The following is a 16,851-nucleotide window of genomic DNA, read 5'->3' on the forward strand; positions in this document are numbered from 1 at the left end:
ATATATTTATAGATGGGGTTGTAAAGGAAGTAAATGCTAGGGTGTTCGGGAGAGGGGTGGGATTAAATTTTGGGGAAACAAATTCAAAATGGGAATTGACACAGTTACTTTTTGCTGATGATACTGTGCTTATGGGAGATTCTAAAGAAAAATTGCAAAGGTTAGTGGATGAGTTTGGGAATGTGTGTAAAGGTAGAAAGTTGAAAGTGAACATAGAAAAGAGTAAGGTGATGAGGGTGTCAAATGATTTAGATAAAGAAAAATTGGATATCAAATTGGGGAGGAGGAGTATGGAAGAAGTGAATGTTTTCAGATACTTGGGAGTTGATGTGTCGGTGGATGGATTTATGAAGGATGAGGTTAATCATAGAATTGATGAGGGAAAAAAGGTGAGTGGTGCATTGAGGTATATGTGGAGTCAAAAAACGTTATCTATGGAGGCAAAGAAGGGAATGTATGAAAGTATAGTAGTACCAACACTCTTACATGGGTGTGAAGCTTGGGTGGTAAATGCAGCAGCGAGGAGACGGTTGGAGGCAGTGGAGATGTCCTGTTTAAGGGCAATGTGTGGTGTAAATATTATGCAGAAAATTCGGAGTGTGGAAATTAGGAAAAGGTGTGCAGTTAATAAAAGTATTAGTCAGAGGGCAGAAGAGGGGTTGTTGAGGTGGTTTGGTCATTTAGAGAGAATGGATCAAAGTAGAATGACATGGAAAGCATATAAATCTCTAGGGGAAGGAAGGCGGGGTAAGGGCCGTCCTCGAAAGGGTTGGAGAGAGGGGGTAAAGGAGGTTTTGTGGGCAAGGGGCTTGGACTTCCAGCAAGCGTGCGTGAGCGTGTTAGATAGGAGTGAATGGAGACGAATGGTACTTGGGACCTGATGATCTGTTGGAGTGTGAGCAGGTTAATATTTAGTGAAGGGATTCAGGGAAACCGGTTATTTTCATATACAGTGGACCCCCGGTTAACGATTTTAATCCGTGCAAGAGGGCTCATCGTTATGCGAAATAATCGTTATGCGAATTAATTTTCCCCATAAGAAATAATGGAAATAAAATTAATCCGTGCAAGACGCCCAAAAGTATGAAAAAAAATTTTTTTTACCACATGAAATGTTAATTTTAATACACACAAACTGAAAAAGGCATGCACAATTACATGACACTTACTTTTATTGAAGATCTGGTGATGATTGATGGGATGGGAGGAGGGGAGAGCATTATCTTCTTACTGTTTAGAAGGGGAATCCCCTTCCATTAGGACTTGAGGTAGCAAGTCCTTTTCTGGGGTTACTTCCCTTCTTCTTTTAATGCCACTAGGACCAGCTTCAGAGTCACTGGACCTCTGTCGCACAACAAATCTGTCCATAGAGCTCTGTACCTCCCGTTTCTTCAAGACTTTCCTAAAATGGGCCATAACATTGTCATTGAAATAGTCACAAGCACGGCTTGCAACAGCTGTGTCAGGGTGATTTTCATCTATAAAGGTTTGCAGTTCAAACCACTCTGCACACATTTCCTTAATCTTTGAAGTAGGCACAATGGATTCCACAACTGGCATAGGCTTCTCAGGGTTAGCCCCAAACCCTTCAAAATCTTTCTTAATTTCCATACTAATTCTCACCCTTTTTACCACAGGGTTGGCACTAGAAGCTTTCTTGGGGCCCATGGTCACTTATTTTCCAGAAACACCACCGAAAACACTGTAATAATACGAAATATTCCGAGTGTATGCTTGGATGTTACCGCGGAGGCTGGCTGGTAAACAATGGGACGGCCGGCACATGTGAGGGCACATTGGACGCGTCTCGGACGAAAATCGGTATGCGGGTTTTTAATCGGTATGCGGGGCAAAAATTTTGCGATAAAAGTAATCGTTATGCGGAAAAATCGCTATGCGATGCCATCGTTATGCGGGGGTCCACTGTAGTCGGACTTGAGTCCTGGAAATGGGAAGTACAATGCCTGCACTTTAAAGGAGGGGTTTGGGATATTGGCAGTTTGGAGGGATATGTTGTGTATCTTTATATGTGTATGCTTCTAAACTGTTGTATTCTGAGCACCTCTGCAAAAACAGTGATAATGTGCGAGTGTGGTGAAAGTGTTGAATGATGATGAAAGTATTTTCTTTTTGGGGATTTTCTTTCTTTTTTGGGTCACCCTGCCTCGGTGGGAGACGGCCAACTTGTTAAAAAAAAAAAAAAATAAGACCATCATGCCATAAGCTATCAAAAGCTTTATGAACATCTCTGGTGGCAATTAGAGCAAAATTTCCCTGATGTTTCAGACTTGCTACAGTATCAAAAATAATATTTATTGCATGATGGGTACCTCTATGTGTCCTAAAGCCAAACTGTTTTTCAGTAAAAAGGTGGTTAAACTCCATATAGTAGTTCATTCTGTTGGAAATGATCTTTTCAAGAACTTTCCCAGTGACTTCAAGTAAGGATATAGGTCTATAGTTTTCTGGTTGATGAATGTTTTTATTGGGTTTAGCAAGAAAGATCATCCTAGCAGTCTTAAAAACCACTGGGAAATGTCCGGAGGCCAAGATGGCATTAAAGATATTAACCAAAGACTGTTTACAATTTCTGGGTAGGAACTTTATTTGTTTCATTGTTATTCCAGAGAGACCAGGGGCTCTATTTCGCATTCTTCCAATAACTTGACTCATCTCAAGTAGTGTGATAGGTCTAGTAAGCAGGTGTGCCTCTTCAAGAGTTGATGTATCGATGGTAGGTAGTGGTTGTAGATCAGCTAAGTTCTCATCTCTCCATTCATTGACCAACTGATAGTGATTATTATTAAATCGACGACTGTTATTGTGGGAGAGAATTTTCTCCCATACATCACCCATCAAATTAGCCTGGTCCTGTGGATCATCAAGTTTAATCGAACCTCTTCATCATCATTATCAGTGAAAGTATGAATTAAGTAGGTAGGAGCCTTGTGTGGTAATAAATGGTATAAAATACCGACACAATGGAAATATAAACACAAATGCAGTATAATGTGATCCTTTATTGACAACGTTTCACCCACACAGTGGGCTTTCTCAAGTCACACACGGATCTACCTGGGGTTGGAAGGTACGAGAGTATTTATAGTCAGAATGTTGAGGTCAGGTGAAGAATGCTGCATCTGATGATCCACCGGGTGGGGTTATAGAGTCTTGGGTAGCTTGGCAGGGGTATTGGACAAGTTGTAGACCTTCTGCAGTGTTCTATGTTCTTATGTGGGATAACGATGAAGAAGTTTCTTGGCGAGTGGTTCAGCTATGTTATAGAAGCCATTGTTCTGGTTGAAATTGTTGGTTATAGAGATAAGCGATGATTCCAGGATTCTTCTGTATTGAGTGTTGTCTTCTGTGGCTATAAGTCTTGAGTTTCTGTAGTTAATTAAATGGTTGTGTGAATTGCGGTGCTGTACACAGGCATTCCTTGTATCGTCAGTCCTGCTTGCATATTGGTGTTCTGAAATGCGTGTTTGGAGGTCTCTTGATGTTTCGCCCACATATAATTTGTCTGTCACCTGGCTCCGTTATGTTGACGACATTCTCCTCATAACTCCTAAACGCTTCAACGTTCAAGCTCTCCAAGACAAGCTCAACCAGGTCGAGCCTTCAATCCAGTTCACACTTGAAGAAGAAGTCGACAACACTCTTCCTTTCCTTGATGTTCTGCTCTGCAAAGCTGACCACGAACTTCGTTTTAAAGTCTATCGAAAACCCACCAACCAAAACGATCTTCTCCACTTCTACTCTCACCACGACACCAAAACCAAACGTGGTGTGATTATAGGCTTCTTCCTACGTGCACTCAGAATCTGCAGCAATGAGTTCCTTGAGGAAGAATGCACTATAATTGAACAAATATTTTCCAAACTCCACTATCCTAGTCACTTCATCAGAGACTGCAGACGGCGGGCATTAAACATCTTCAACACACCCAGAGAAGACACTGCCAAGAAGAGATACATAGTCCTCCCCAACAACTCCATTGCCAAACATGTTTCCAACATCTTTGCCAAAACATCATTCCAAGTATCTACCTCCACAACCACGACCATCAAGGACATCACCAGTGGTAGACAGGACAAGCCTCCATCCTCTGCAGGGGTATACACAATCTCTTGTAATGACTGCAACAAATTATATGTGGGCGAAACATCAAGAGACCTCCAAACACGCATTTCAGAACACCAATATACAAGCAGGACTGACGATACAAGGAATGCCTGTGTACAGCACCGCAATTCACACAACCATTTAATTAACTACAGAAACATAAGACTTATAGCCACAGAAGACAACACTCGATACAGAAGAATCCTGGAATCATCGCTTATCTCTATAACCAACAATTTCAACCAGAACAATGGCTTCTATAACATAGCTGAACCACTCGCCAAGAAACTTCTTCATCGCTATCCCACATAAGAACATAGAACACTGCAGAAGGTCTACAACTTGTCCAATACCCCTGCCAAGCTACCCAAGACTCTATAACCCCACCCGGTGGATCATCAGATGCAGCATTCTTCACCTGACCTCAACATTCTGACTATAAATACTCTTGTACCTTCCAACCCCAGGTAGATCCGTGTGTGACTTGAGAAAGCCCACTGTGTGGGTGAAACGTTGTCAATAAAGGATCACATTATACTGCATTTGTGTTTATATTTCCAGGAGCCTTGTGTTTTGCACCTAAAAGTTGCCGAATCTTACTCCAAAATTTTGCAGGCTCTCATTTATACTGATTAGCTTTTAGAACTAGCAGTTTCCATAAGTCACGTTTATGATGACTAATCATAACCACTCCAAAACTATATCCCCACCTGCTTTTAACATTTCTATTTTTATCCCATCAATCCCAGCTGCATTACCCCCTTTCATTCTACCCACTGCCTCACGAACTTCCCCCACACTCACAACCGGCTCTTCCTCACTCCTACAAGATGTTATTCCTCCTTGCCCTGTACTCGAAATCACAGCTTCCCTATCTTCCTCAACATTTAACAGTTCCTTAAAATATTCCTGCCATCTTCCCAATACCTCTAACTCTCCATTTAATAACTCTCCTCTCCTATTTTTAACTGTCAAATCCATTTGTTCCCTAGGCTTCCTCAACTTACTTATCTCACTCCAAAGCTTTTTCTTATTTTCAACAAAATTTGTTGATAACATCTTACCCACTCTCTCATTTGCTCTCTTTTTAGGCTGCTTCACCACTCTCTTAACCTCTCTTTTTCTCTCTGTATACTCTTTCCTCCTTGCAGCACTTCTACTTTGTAAAAACCTCTCATATGCTAACTTTTTTCCCCTTACTACTCTCTCTACATCATCATTCCACCAATCGCTCTTCTTCCCTCCTACACCCACTCTCCTGTAACCACAAACTTCTGCTGAACAGTCTAACACTACATTTTTAAACCTACCCCATACATCTTCGACCCCATTGCCTATACTCTCACTAGCCCATCTATCCTCCAATAGTTGTTTATATCTTACCCTAACTGCCTCCTTCACCTCTTTCTTACTTGCTGCTTCTGTTTTCCTTGTATCCCATCTACCTTTTACCCTCACTGTAGCTACAACTAGAAAGTGATCTGATATATCTGTGGCCCCTCTATAAACATATACGTCCTGAAGTCTACTCAACAGTCTTTTATCTACCAATACATAGTCCAACAAACTACTGTCATTACACCCTACGTCATATCTTGTATACTTATTTATCCTCTTTTTCTTAAAATACGTATTACCTATAACTAAACCCCTCCCTCCACATTTGTATTTGTAATGAATTATGGTAATCACACCTTAGATGTTTATGCATCCAGCAAATTTCATTTATGATATTGAGGGTCATTTTATTTCTATATTTAGTACAGTTGTATGACCCTTACAGGTTTAGCACTTAATTTGATTATAATAATAATACAGTGGACCCCCGGTTCGCGATACTAATCCGTTCCTGAGAGCTCATCGTAAACCAAAAATATCGGAAAGCGAATCAATTTTCCCCATAAGAAATAATGGAAATCAAATTAATCTGTGCAAGACACCCAAAAGTATGAAAAAAAAAACTTTTACCACATGAAATATTAAGTTTAATGCAATAGAATAGTAATTACAATAACAACAATAACAATAAATAACAATAAATAACGAAAGAATAATTGACACTTACCTTTAATGAAGATCTGGTGATGATTGATGGGATGGGAGGAGGGGAGTGTGTGGATGGTGTTAGCATTTAGAAGGGGAATCCCCCTCCATTAGGACTTGAGGTAGCAAGTCCTTTTCCGGGGTTACTTCCCTTCTTCTTTTAATGCCACTAGGACCAGATTGAGAGTCACTGGACCTCTGTCGCACAACATATCTGTCCATAGAGGCCTGTACCTCTCGTTCCATTATGACTTTCCTAAAGTGGTTCACAACATTGTCAGTGTAATAGTCACCAGCACGGCTTGCAATAGCTGTCTGAGGGTGATTTTCATCCACAGTTGCACCTTTTGCAAGAACAGCTTCCTTGATTGCCATTTTCTTGCTCACTGTAGTAGAGATGGTTGATTGGGGTTTACTATACAACCTGACCAGCTCTGACACACGCACTCCACTTTCATACTTTGCAATTATCTCTTTCTTCATTTCAACAGTTATTAGCACCCTTGGTCTCGAAGGGTTGGCACTGGGAGCTTTCTTGGGGCCCATGGTGACTTATTTTGCAAAAACAGGCACCAAAAACAGTGATAATATGGAATGTACCGAATGTATCCTTAGATGCGCGCACACTGGCTGGCTTGTAAACACTGGCACACACGGGGCAGTTCAGGCCACACATGGACACGTCTTGTACGAACCACATCGCATACCGGGTTTTGTATCGGGAAGCGAGGCAAATTTTCTGCGATATAATGCATCGGTTACCGTATTTATCAGATACCGATAGCATCGCGAACCGGGGTTCCACTGTATATTTAGCACAGTTATGGTATACTCTACCTAAGACTGCTGTGCATAGCTCAGTGTGTTCCTTATTTTGTATTGAACTTGGGTTATATGTAGAACGATATCTACAGAATGTCAATTGCAACAACATTTACTATAAAAATAATAAATTTCTTGCTTTAAACCTTGTCACAAACATCTTTTATGATTTGTAATTCACAGATAATGGCAACTGACAGAGATAAGGACAAATCACAGTTCATGGTGGGAACATGCCTTGGAATGTGTCCTTATGCAGAAGTTCGACTGTGAGTATGAATGTGCCTGTATTTAGAATTGATAGAGAGTGTCTTACCTTCAGTATAATTAAGTATTTCTACTAATGAAGTATTAATATATTTTTTCAGTGTGTTATTTGCCTAACTTCTTGCTGTCTTGCAGTCGGCAACGAGAACGGCTGATTCATCCTTTGGAAATGGCTGTTAATTCCAATGGTAATCAGCTGAATTACGTCCAGCCTAGGGCAATGGTTAAGGAATTTTCACGTTCGGCAGCTGGTACTGAAATTAAGGCATCTGATATTCGCCCTGTACCTGTGTTGGTAAAAACGATGAAATATTTGTTAACTACGTGAGTGCTCTTATAACTTTATCCATATTCTGTGTTTAATATGCATGTGTTTACCAAGTATATTTCTCTCTTGTTCTTGGTTGTTTGATTTTTGGTACTATTGCCATTTTTATTTCTTCAGATTTTCTGTGATTGTGTAGTTGAAATTTGTCCCCATTGATCATCATATTGTATTCTGACCCCACTAGATTGCATTACTTTATCATCTTAAAAGTTTGCCATCTTTCCTGTGGATGCCAATCTTGGGCAAATACTATTACCTGCATAGGATGGTACAGTGCTGTGATATGTTGTTATTGGTCAGAAAGGAAAGAAAAATTTTTAGCAAGTAGTACTCTACCAGGAGGTATGGTATTCAGTTTTTTCACCTTTGTTGCCTCCATTTTTGAGGGGAAATTACAATTTTACTAGGAAAATTATAAATTTACACAATAATTCTGAGAAGACATTGCCAAGAGGACATAGATGTTATGAGGATTTTCAGTATAGTAGCTACATTTTGTAATTTTAATATTAAACATTCCACAAATAGGAAACCGAATCTTATTATGTTTCAGTCCAACTTGGACTAATAACTAGTCGTACAGAGAAACGCAAAGGAAAGGGAAGGGAGCCAGAATATATACAACAGGGAAGCGGAGGATGGGAGAGGTACAACGTAAGGAGAAAATAGTATTATAATGGTAGTGGTAGAGTACTAAAAAGTAGTAGTGCAACTGATGGAGGTGGCAAGAAGAAACTAAATTGAATTATGCTATGACTGGCCTTGATATGAACAGGTTACTTTTTCCATTCCTTTATCACTGTATGATGGAAAGTATTTGAAGCCTAACCAACTATTATGGAGACTACAAAATTCTGTTTGCTTCTAGTATAAAACTAGTTTTTGGTTCCTAACCTTAAAAAATTTGAAAGTAAAAAACTTGAAGAACCATCCATGGTTTGAGCTACAATATGTACTCCTCCATGTCCATGAGAGATGCATTTTACAAGATACAGTGGACCCCCGCATAACGATCACCTCCGAATGCGACCAATTATGTAAGTGCGTTTGTACGTGTATGTTTGGGGCTCTGAAATGGACTAATCTACTTCACAATATTCCTTATGGGAACAAATTTGGTCAGTACTGGCACCTGAACATACTTCTGGAGTGAAAAAATATCATTAACCGGGGGTCCACTGTATTAGCATTCTGAAAATTTCACAGACTGGGGTATCTTCGATACCCCAGTCTCAGACGTGATGTTATTTGGGTCAGTTGTGGTAAAAATTGACCACCAAACACATGTACCATATATAGGTGAGCCAGAGTGATAATTTACACATGTAATGGATTTGGAAGCTAAGCTTACTGATAATGCTGTAATGTGAATTAGACACATGTGCAACATCTGAGTACCTTTATATTGTAGACTTTTTGCCATCCAGTAGTTTTATCACTACAATAAATGAATAAAAACAAAAGACTGTAGGAGAAGAGGTAATCAGTCCCTCAGCTTCACAGAACTATATACAGTGAACCCCTTGGTATAGGCCGGTGCAGAAATCAGCCAGTTCGGAAATCAAACACTTCTTTTTTGGCGAAATTCCCCCCCAGATATAGGCCATCTGCTCATAAATCGTTGGTATGAGATGCGTCCACCTGCCAGCGACGCGCTTCCTCACGTGTATCACACTCAGTCTGTGCATCTCTCTTGTTGGGGTAGAAATATTCTGCCCATTCATCCATCATTTTTGGTGCTTGTTTATTGATTGCAACTGTGAAATAAGCCACCATGGGGCCAAAAAAAGTTCAGAGTGCCAGCCCTTTGGTAAAGAAGGTGAGAAACATGATAGAATTCAAGAAAGAAGTTACTGCAAAATATGAAAGTGGCATATGTGTGGCAGAGCTGGCTGGGATTTGTGGGAAATCTACATCAACAATCAGTTCCATCCTGTTGAAGAAAGCAGAAATCAGTTAAGCTGATGTTGTGAAGGATGCAAATATGTTAACAAAACAGAGGTCTCAAACTATCGAGGATGTGGAGAAGTTGTTGTTGGTGTGGATCAACCAAAAACAATTAGCGGGAGATAGTGTTTTGGAGGGGATAATTTGCGAGAATGCAAGGCAGTTGCATGTGGATCTCGTAAAGAAAATGCCGGGAATGAGTCCTGCTGTTAGTGAATTTAAGGCTAGCAAAGGCTGGTTTGACAGATTCAAGAAGCGTAGTGGCATACACAGTGTTATAAGGCATGGTGAGGCTGCAAGTTCAGAGAAACGTGGCTGAAGAATTCGTGCATGAATTCAAGGATTACGTAGAGGATTCCTCCCCAACAAGTGTTCATTTGTGACGAAACAGGCCTCTTTGGAGAAAATGCCAAAGAGGACCTACATCATACAAGAGGAAAAGGCACTGCCAGGATACAAGCCTATGAAGGATAGGCTAATTCTTTTGTTCTGTGGTAACGCTAGTTGGGATTTCAAAATGAAGCCTTTACTCGTGTATCACTCTGAAAATCCCAGAGTGTTCAAGAAAAACAATGTCATGAAGAGTAAATTGTGTGTGATGTGGAGGGCTGACAATAGAGCATGGATCATGAGGCTAATTTTCATTGAGTGGGTCAATGAAGTGTTTGGCCCGAGTGTGAAGAAATACCTCCTGGAAAATAAATTGCCACTTAAGTGCCTCGTGGTACTGGACAATGCTTCTGCTCACCTTCCAGACTTGGAAGACCTATTGTTTGAGGAGTGTAAGTTCATCACAGTGAAGTTCTTGACCCCTGATACCACTCCTCTCATCCAGCCCATGGACCAGTAGGTCATTTCAAACTTCAAAAAACTGTACACCAAAGCAATTATCAAAGGTGCTTTGAAGTGACCTCAGACACTGAATTGACCCTAAGAGAGTTCTGGAGGAATCACTTCGATATCCTCCATTGCATAAGCCTTATAGATAAGGCTTGGGAGGGAGTGACTTTCCAGACTTTGAACTCTGCTTGGAGAAAATTGTGGCCCGAATGTGCCCTTGACAAGGATTTTGAAGGGTTTGAGGCTGACCCTGACGGCCCTATGCCAATTGTGGAATCTATTGTTTCACTGGGGAAGTCCATGGGGTTGGATGTGAGTGGCCAGGATGTGGAAGAGTTGTTGGACAACCACAGGTAAAAGCTAACCACTGAAGAGCTGTAACACCTCCAACAGGAATAGCAACAGACTGCAGCTGAGGATATTGCTTCTGAGGAGGAAGAAAGGGGAAAGAATGTGCCTTCTTCAGTGATTAAGGACATTTGTGCAAAGTGAGAGAGGGGGAAGAATGTGCCTTCTTCAGTGATTAAGGACATTTGTGCAAAATGGAGTGAGGTGTGAAGTTTTGCAGAAAATTATTACCCTGACAAAACTGTTGCAGGCCATGTCTGCAACATGTTCAGTGACAGTGTCTTGTCCCATTTTAGGCAAATTTTACAGAAATGCCAGAAACAGGCCTCTTTGGTGCGACAGGGGTACAGTGACTCTCAAGCTGGTCCTAGTGCCAGTAAAAAATAAAGAAGGAAAGCAACCCCAGAGAGGGACTTGATACCTGAAGTCTTTACGGAGGGAGATTTCCCTTCCAAACAATAACCCCAACTCCCTTTCTCCTCGCCTTCTTCCATATGCCAACACGAGTCTTCAATAAAGTTACGTAATGCTCATTTATTATTAAAATTACTGCTTTATATTTCTTTCTGATTGTTTTCTGTATGTAAAACTATAGGCATTCTTTAAAAAATGTATTTTTTATTTTTGGGTGTCTGGAACAGATTAATTGGATTTACATTATTTCTTATGGGGAATATTACTTGGGATTTCGGATTTAGGCCAGCCTTCTGGAACAGATTACGGCTGATAACCGGGAATCCACTGTACTAATACTGTACTATTTTGTGGTAGACTTAACAACTCTAGAAAACTTAAACAACAAAAATGATTAGTTTCAAATTTGTGTAGGATAAATACATGAGTGAGAGGGGTTGGATGTGAGTGGGACCTGCACATGAGTAAATAGAATTATCAAAGCTTATTACTTGGGTAGCATTGAAAACTGAGTTGAGCAAATATTTTGTTAGTCGGATGGATTGTGAAGGAAATGCCTAGTATGGGCCAACAGGCCAACGATCTGTTGGAGTGTGAGCAGGGTAATATTTAGTGAAGGGATTCAGGGAAACCGGTTATTTTCATATAGTCGGACTTGAGTCCTGGAAATGGGAAGTACAATGCCTGCACTTTAAAGGAGGGGTTTGGGATATTGGCAGTTTGGAGGGATATGTTGTGTATCTCTATACGTATATGCTTCTAAACTGTTATATTCTGAGCACCTCTGCAAAAGCAGTGATAATGTGTGAGTGTGGTGAAAGTGTTGAATGATGATGAAAGTATTTTCTTTTTGGGGATTTTCTTTCTTTTTTTTTTGGGTCACCCTGCCTCGGTGGGAGACGACCGACTTGTTGAAAAAAAAAAAAAATGTATAATACGTACTAATAAAGGAAGGAAGGCGGGGTAGGGGTCGTCCTCGAAAAGGTTGGAAGGAGGGGGTAAAGGAGGTTTTGTGGGTGAGGGGCTTGGACTTCCAGCAAGCGTGCGTGAGCGTGTTAGATAGGAGTGAATGGAGACGAATGGTATTTGGGACCTGACGAGCTGTTGGAGTGTGAGCAAGGTAATACAGTGGACCAACGATATTAATCCGTTCCTGAGAGCTCATCATTTGTCAAAATTATCGTTAGTTGAGTTAATTTTCCCCATAAGAAATAATGGAAATCAAATTAATCTGTTCCTGACACCCCAAAGTATTGAAAAAAAAAAAATTTTTTACCACATGAAATATTAATTTTAATACGCACAAACTGAAGAAGACATGTACAATTACATGACACTTACCTTTATTGAAGATCTGGTGATGATTGATGGGATGGGAGGAGGGGAGTGTGTGGATGGTGTTAGTGTTTAGAAGGGGAATCCCCTTCCATTAGGACTTGAGGTGTCAAGTCCTTTTCCAGGGTTACTTCCCTTCTTCTTTTAATGCCACTAGGACCGGCTTGAGAGTCACTGGACCTCTGTCGCACAACATACCTATCCATAGAGGCCTGTACCTCCCATTCCTTTATGACATTCCTAAAGTGTTTCACAACATTGTCAGTGTAATAGTCACCAGCATGGCTTGCAATAGCTGTGTGAGGGTGATTTTCATCAAAAAAGGTTGGCACTTTAAGCCACATTGCACACATTTCCTTAATCTTTGAAGAAGACAACTTCTTCAATTTCTCCATCCCCTCCTCCGGAGCAGTTTCCTCAGGTCTGGCCTCTTGCTGTTGAAGATGATCTTGCAGCTCATCAGTGGTTAGTTCTTCATTGTCCTCCACCAACTCTTCCACATCCTCCCCACTAACCTCCAACCTCAAGGATTTTCCCAATGCCACAATTGATCCATAACTGGCATAGGCTTCTCAGGGTTAGCCTCAAATCCTTCAAAATCCCTTTTGTCTACACATTCTGGCCACAGTTTCTTCCAAGCAGAGTTTAAGGCTCTCTTAGTCACTTCCTCCCAAGCCTTACCTATAATGTTTACACAATTGAGGATGCTAAAGTGATCTTTCCAAAACTCTCTTAGAGTCAATTGAGTTTCTGAGGTCACTGCAAAACATCTTTCAAACATAGCTTTTGTGTAGAGTTTTTTGAAGTTTGCAATGGCCTGCTGGTCCATGGGCTGCAGGAGAGGAGTGGTATTAGGAGGCAAAAACTTGACCTTAATGAAGCTCAAGTCCCCAGAAAGTTGCTCTGCCATGTCTGAAGGATGACCAGGAGCACTGTCTAATACCAGGAGGCACTTAAGGTCCAATTTATTTACCAGGAGGTAATTTTTCACAGTGGGGGCAAATGCATGGTGTAACCAGTCATAGAAAAAGTCCCTAGTGACCCATGCCTTACTGTTTGCCCTCCACAGCACACACAAATTAGCCTTGAGGACATTGTTTTTCCTGAACACTCTGGGAGTTTCAGAGTGATACACCAATAAAGGCTTCACTTTGCAATCACCACTAGCATTAGCACACATCAACAGAGTAAGCCTGTCTTTCATAGGCTTATGTCCTGGGAGTGCCTTTTCCTCCTGAGTAATGTAGGTCCTGCTTGGCATTTTCTTCCAAGACAGGCCTGTTTCGTCACAAACACTTGTTCAGGTTTCAATTCTTCACTGTCTATGTACTCCTTGAATTCCTGCACATATTTTTCAGCTGCTTTTTGGTCCGAACTGGCAGCCTCACCATGCCTTATCACACTATGTATGCCACTACGATTCTTAAATCTCTCAAACCAACCTTTGCTGGCCTTAAATTCACTCACATCACCACTAGTTGCAGGCATTCTTCTAATTAAATCGTCATGCAACTTCCTAGCCTTTTCACATATGATCGCTTGAGAGATGCTATCTCCTGCTATCTGTTTTTCATTTATCCACACCAATAACAGTCTCTCAACATCTTCTATCACTTACGTTCTCAGTTTGGAAAACATAGTTGCACCTTTGGAAAGAACAGCTTCCCTGATTGCCATTTTCTTGGCCACAATAGTAGCGATGGTTGTTTGGGGTTTTGTGTACAACCTGGCCAGCTTGGAGACACGCAGTCCACTTTCATACTTAGCAATGATCTCTTTCTTCATATCCATAGTAATTCTTGCCCTTTTTGCTGTAGGGTTGACACTAGAAGCTTTCTTGGGGCCCATGGCCCATTTTTAGTGACTGCAGGTGCAGTCACTAAAAATGCTGTGATAATATGAAATGTTCCAATTGTATGTTTGGATGGGGCTGTGGTGGCTGGCTGGCTTGTAAATACTGGCACCCAGAGGACAAGTGAGGCGCGGTCAGGCCACAATTGGACGCGTCTTGAATGGAACGAATCGCGTTGGTCGAGTTTTTTAGCGCTAGTCGAGGCAAAATTTTTGCGTTAAAATGTATCGCTAGTCGGATTTAATGTTATACGATGCCATCATTGGTCGAGGGTCCACTGTATTTAGTGAAGGGATTCAGGGAAACCGGTTATTTTTATATAGTTGGACTTGAGTCCTGGAAATGGGAAGTACAATGCCTGCACTTTAAAGGAGGGGTTTAGGGATATTGGCAGTTTGGAGGGAGATGTTGTGTATCTTTGTACATATATGCTTCTAAACTGTTGTATTCTGAGTGCCTCTGCAAAAACAGTGATTATGTGTGAGTGAGGTGAAAGTGTTGAATGATGATGAAGTATTTTCTTTTTGGGTCACCCTGCCTCAGTGGGAGACGGCCGACTTGTTAAAAAAAAAATGTATAATAATAGTTATTATTATTACAGTGGAACCTCAGATTTCGAATGTATTGCTTATTGAATGCTTCGAAAATAGAACCCTTTTTTCGAACCAACTTTGTCCCTATTATCGAACTCGCCCCTATTTTCGAACCGCCGGGTACAGGACCTGTCCAGCAGCCCACTCTGTCCGCTACAATGGTCCCAAAGAAACTTGCTAGAGGTACCCCTGTGGTAAAGAAAGTGAGAAACACCATAGATGAGAAGAAGGAAGTAATACCAAAGTGGAATGATGTCCAAATGTTTGTGCAGAAGTACCACCCAGAGGAAGCTGAAACAAGCCATCTTTGAAACACGTTCAGTGACAGAACCATGTCCCATTTTAGGGAAATCTTAAAGAGGCACCAGAAACAGAGGACTGTGGACAGTTATTTTGTGAGACAGGGGTCCAGTGACTCTCAAGCTGGTCCTAGTGGCATTAAAAGACAGAGAAGGGAAGTAACTCCAGAGAGGGCTTTGATACCTGAAGTCCTCATGGAGGGGGATTCTCCTCCCAAACACTAACCCCAACTCCCTCTCTCCTCCTCCCTATCTTCCAGATGCCATCACCAATCTTCAATAAAGGTAAGTAAAAATGTTATTTTATATGTTTATTTACATATATTGATATATAATTGAACACTCTATTTGTTGTGTGTATGTAAAACTATAATTAATCTCTATAAATGTATTTTTTTGTGAATATTTTTGGGTTTCTGGAACGGATTAATTTTATTTCCATTATTTCTTATGGGAAATATTGCTTCGATTTTCAGACTTTTCGAATTTAGAACTAACTCCTTGAACGGATTAAGTTCGATATTTGAGGTTCCACTGTATTATTATTGTTAATTTAGGGAAGTGGAGCACAGATCCAGTTCCCTTGATCAAGAGCCCCTCACCAAGGAACCTTCCTTGAGGGGAAAGTTTGCATCTTGAAATTTCGTTCGTATCCAGAAGCAAAAAATTGATCGAGTGACTGTTCGTATCCTGAAAAATTCGCATGGTGGGGCAAACAAAGGGCAGTCCATAACTATCCAAGGCAATGAAGTGACTTGAGCGAGTTCTTTGTATTCCTAATTTCATTACTGGTATCTCATTAAGCAAAAGCTAACAGGAAAAGAATTATTACTAGTTTTACTTGTTGGTGGTAAGTGTTTGCTTGATCATAAATACAGCGATACCTTGGGATACAAACTTAATTCGTTCCAGAAGGCTGCTCGAGTGCTGGTACTGAACAAATTTGTTCCCATAAGGAATAATGTAAATTAGATTAATCCGTTTCAGACCCCCAAAAATACACTTACAAAAAGTACTTACATAAATACACTTACATAATTGTTTGAGTTTTGAGCTGTTCGTATCCTGAGGTACCACTGTACGTATTTTAAAAAATTAGTATCTTAAAGCAGATATAGGTTCAGTTTAACATATGAAAAGCATGAAAAGATTTTAAGGTCTTTATTCCCTGACATTAATATACTGGAGTGTAGTAGTAGCAGTAGTAGTAGTAGTAGTAGCAGTGTTATATCTCATCTTTGTTCTCCTTTCCTACGAATATCCATGCATATTAATTAATTCTTTTTAATCATTTTTTTCCAGTAGCAGTAACCAGACAATTCAGAGTTCTTATTTTTTCTCAGCAAATAGCATTTGATATACACAATGTTTCCTGCTATCTTTTTCTCATTTATTCCAAAATGTCTAGTATTACTGTTATTTGTTTCAATAGCCCAATAATGAAAATTATAAATGCAACTATGTGGATAATGTTATAAATCTAAGAAATTTTAAAATAATTTGTTTTTGTACATTAACAGGAAAGAGGAGCATAAATTAAGAACATAAGAACATAAGAAAGGAGGAACACTGCAGGAGGCCTGCTGGCCCATACTAGGCAGGTCCTTTACAATTCATCCCACTAACAAAACATTTACC

The 16,851-nt window shown here is 40.4% G+C and overlaps 1 protein-coding gene across 8 annotated transcripts in view; it reads left to right on the forward strand.

The window, feature by feature from the left end:
• LOC128689736 (SAC3 domain-containing protein 1) overlaps positions 1-16,851 on the forward strand; it is a 126,738-nt gene that overhangs the window by 10,446 nt on the left and 99,441 nt on the right. For all 8 annotated transcript variants that reach the window (XR_011392327.1, XM_070087656.1, XM_070087650.1 and 5 more), the window contains 2 exons: positions 7,174-7,259; positions 7,393-7,581. Coding sequence is in view for 7 of the 8 variants with exons in the window: in XM_070087656.1 (XP_069943757.1) it covers positions 7,177-7,259; positions 7,393-7,581 (272 nt within the window). In the remaining variant the exon portion in view is untranslated. The remainder of the gene's footprint in view (positions 1-7,173; positions 7,260-7,392; positions 7,582-16,851) is intronic.

Source organism: Cherax quadricarinatus, chromosome 22 (genome assembly GCF_038502225.1).
Source record: "Cherax quadricarinatus isolate ZL_2023a chromosome 22, ASM3850222v1, whole genome shotgun sequence".
NCBI classification, from domain to species: domain Eukaryota; kingdom Metazoa; phylum Arthropoda; class Malacostraca; order Decapoda; family Parastacidae; genus Cherax; species Cherax quadricarinatus.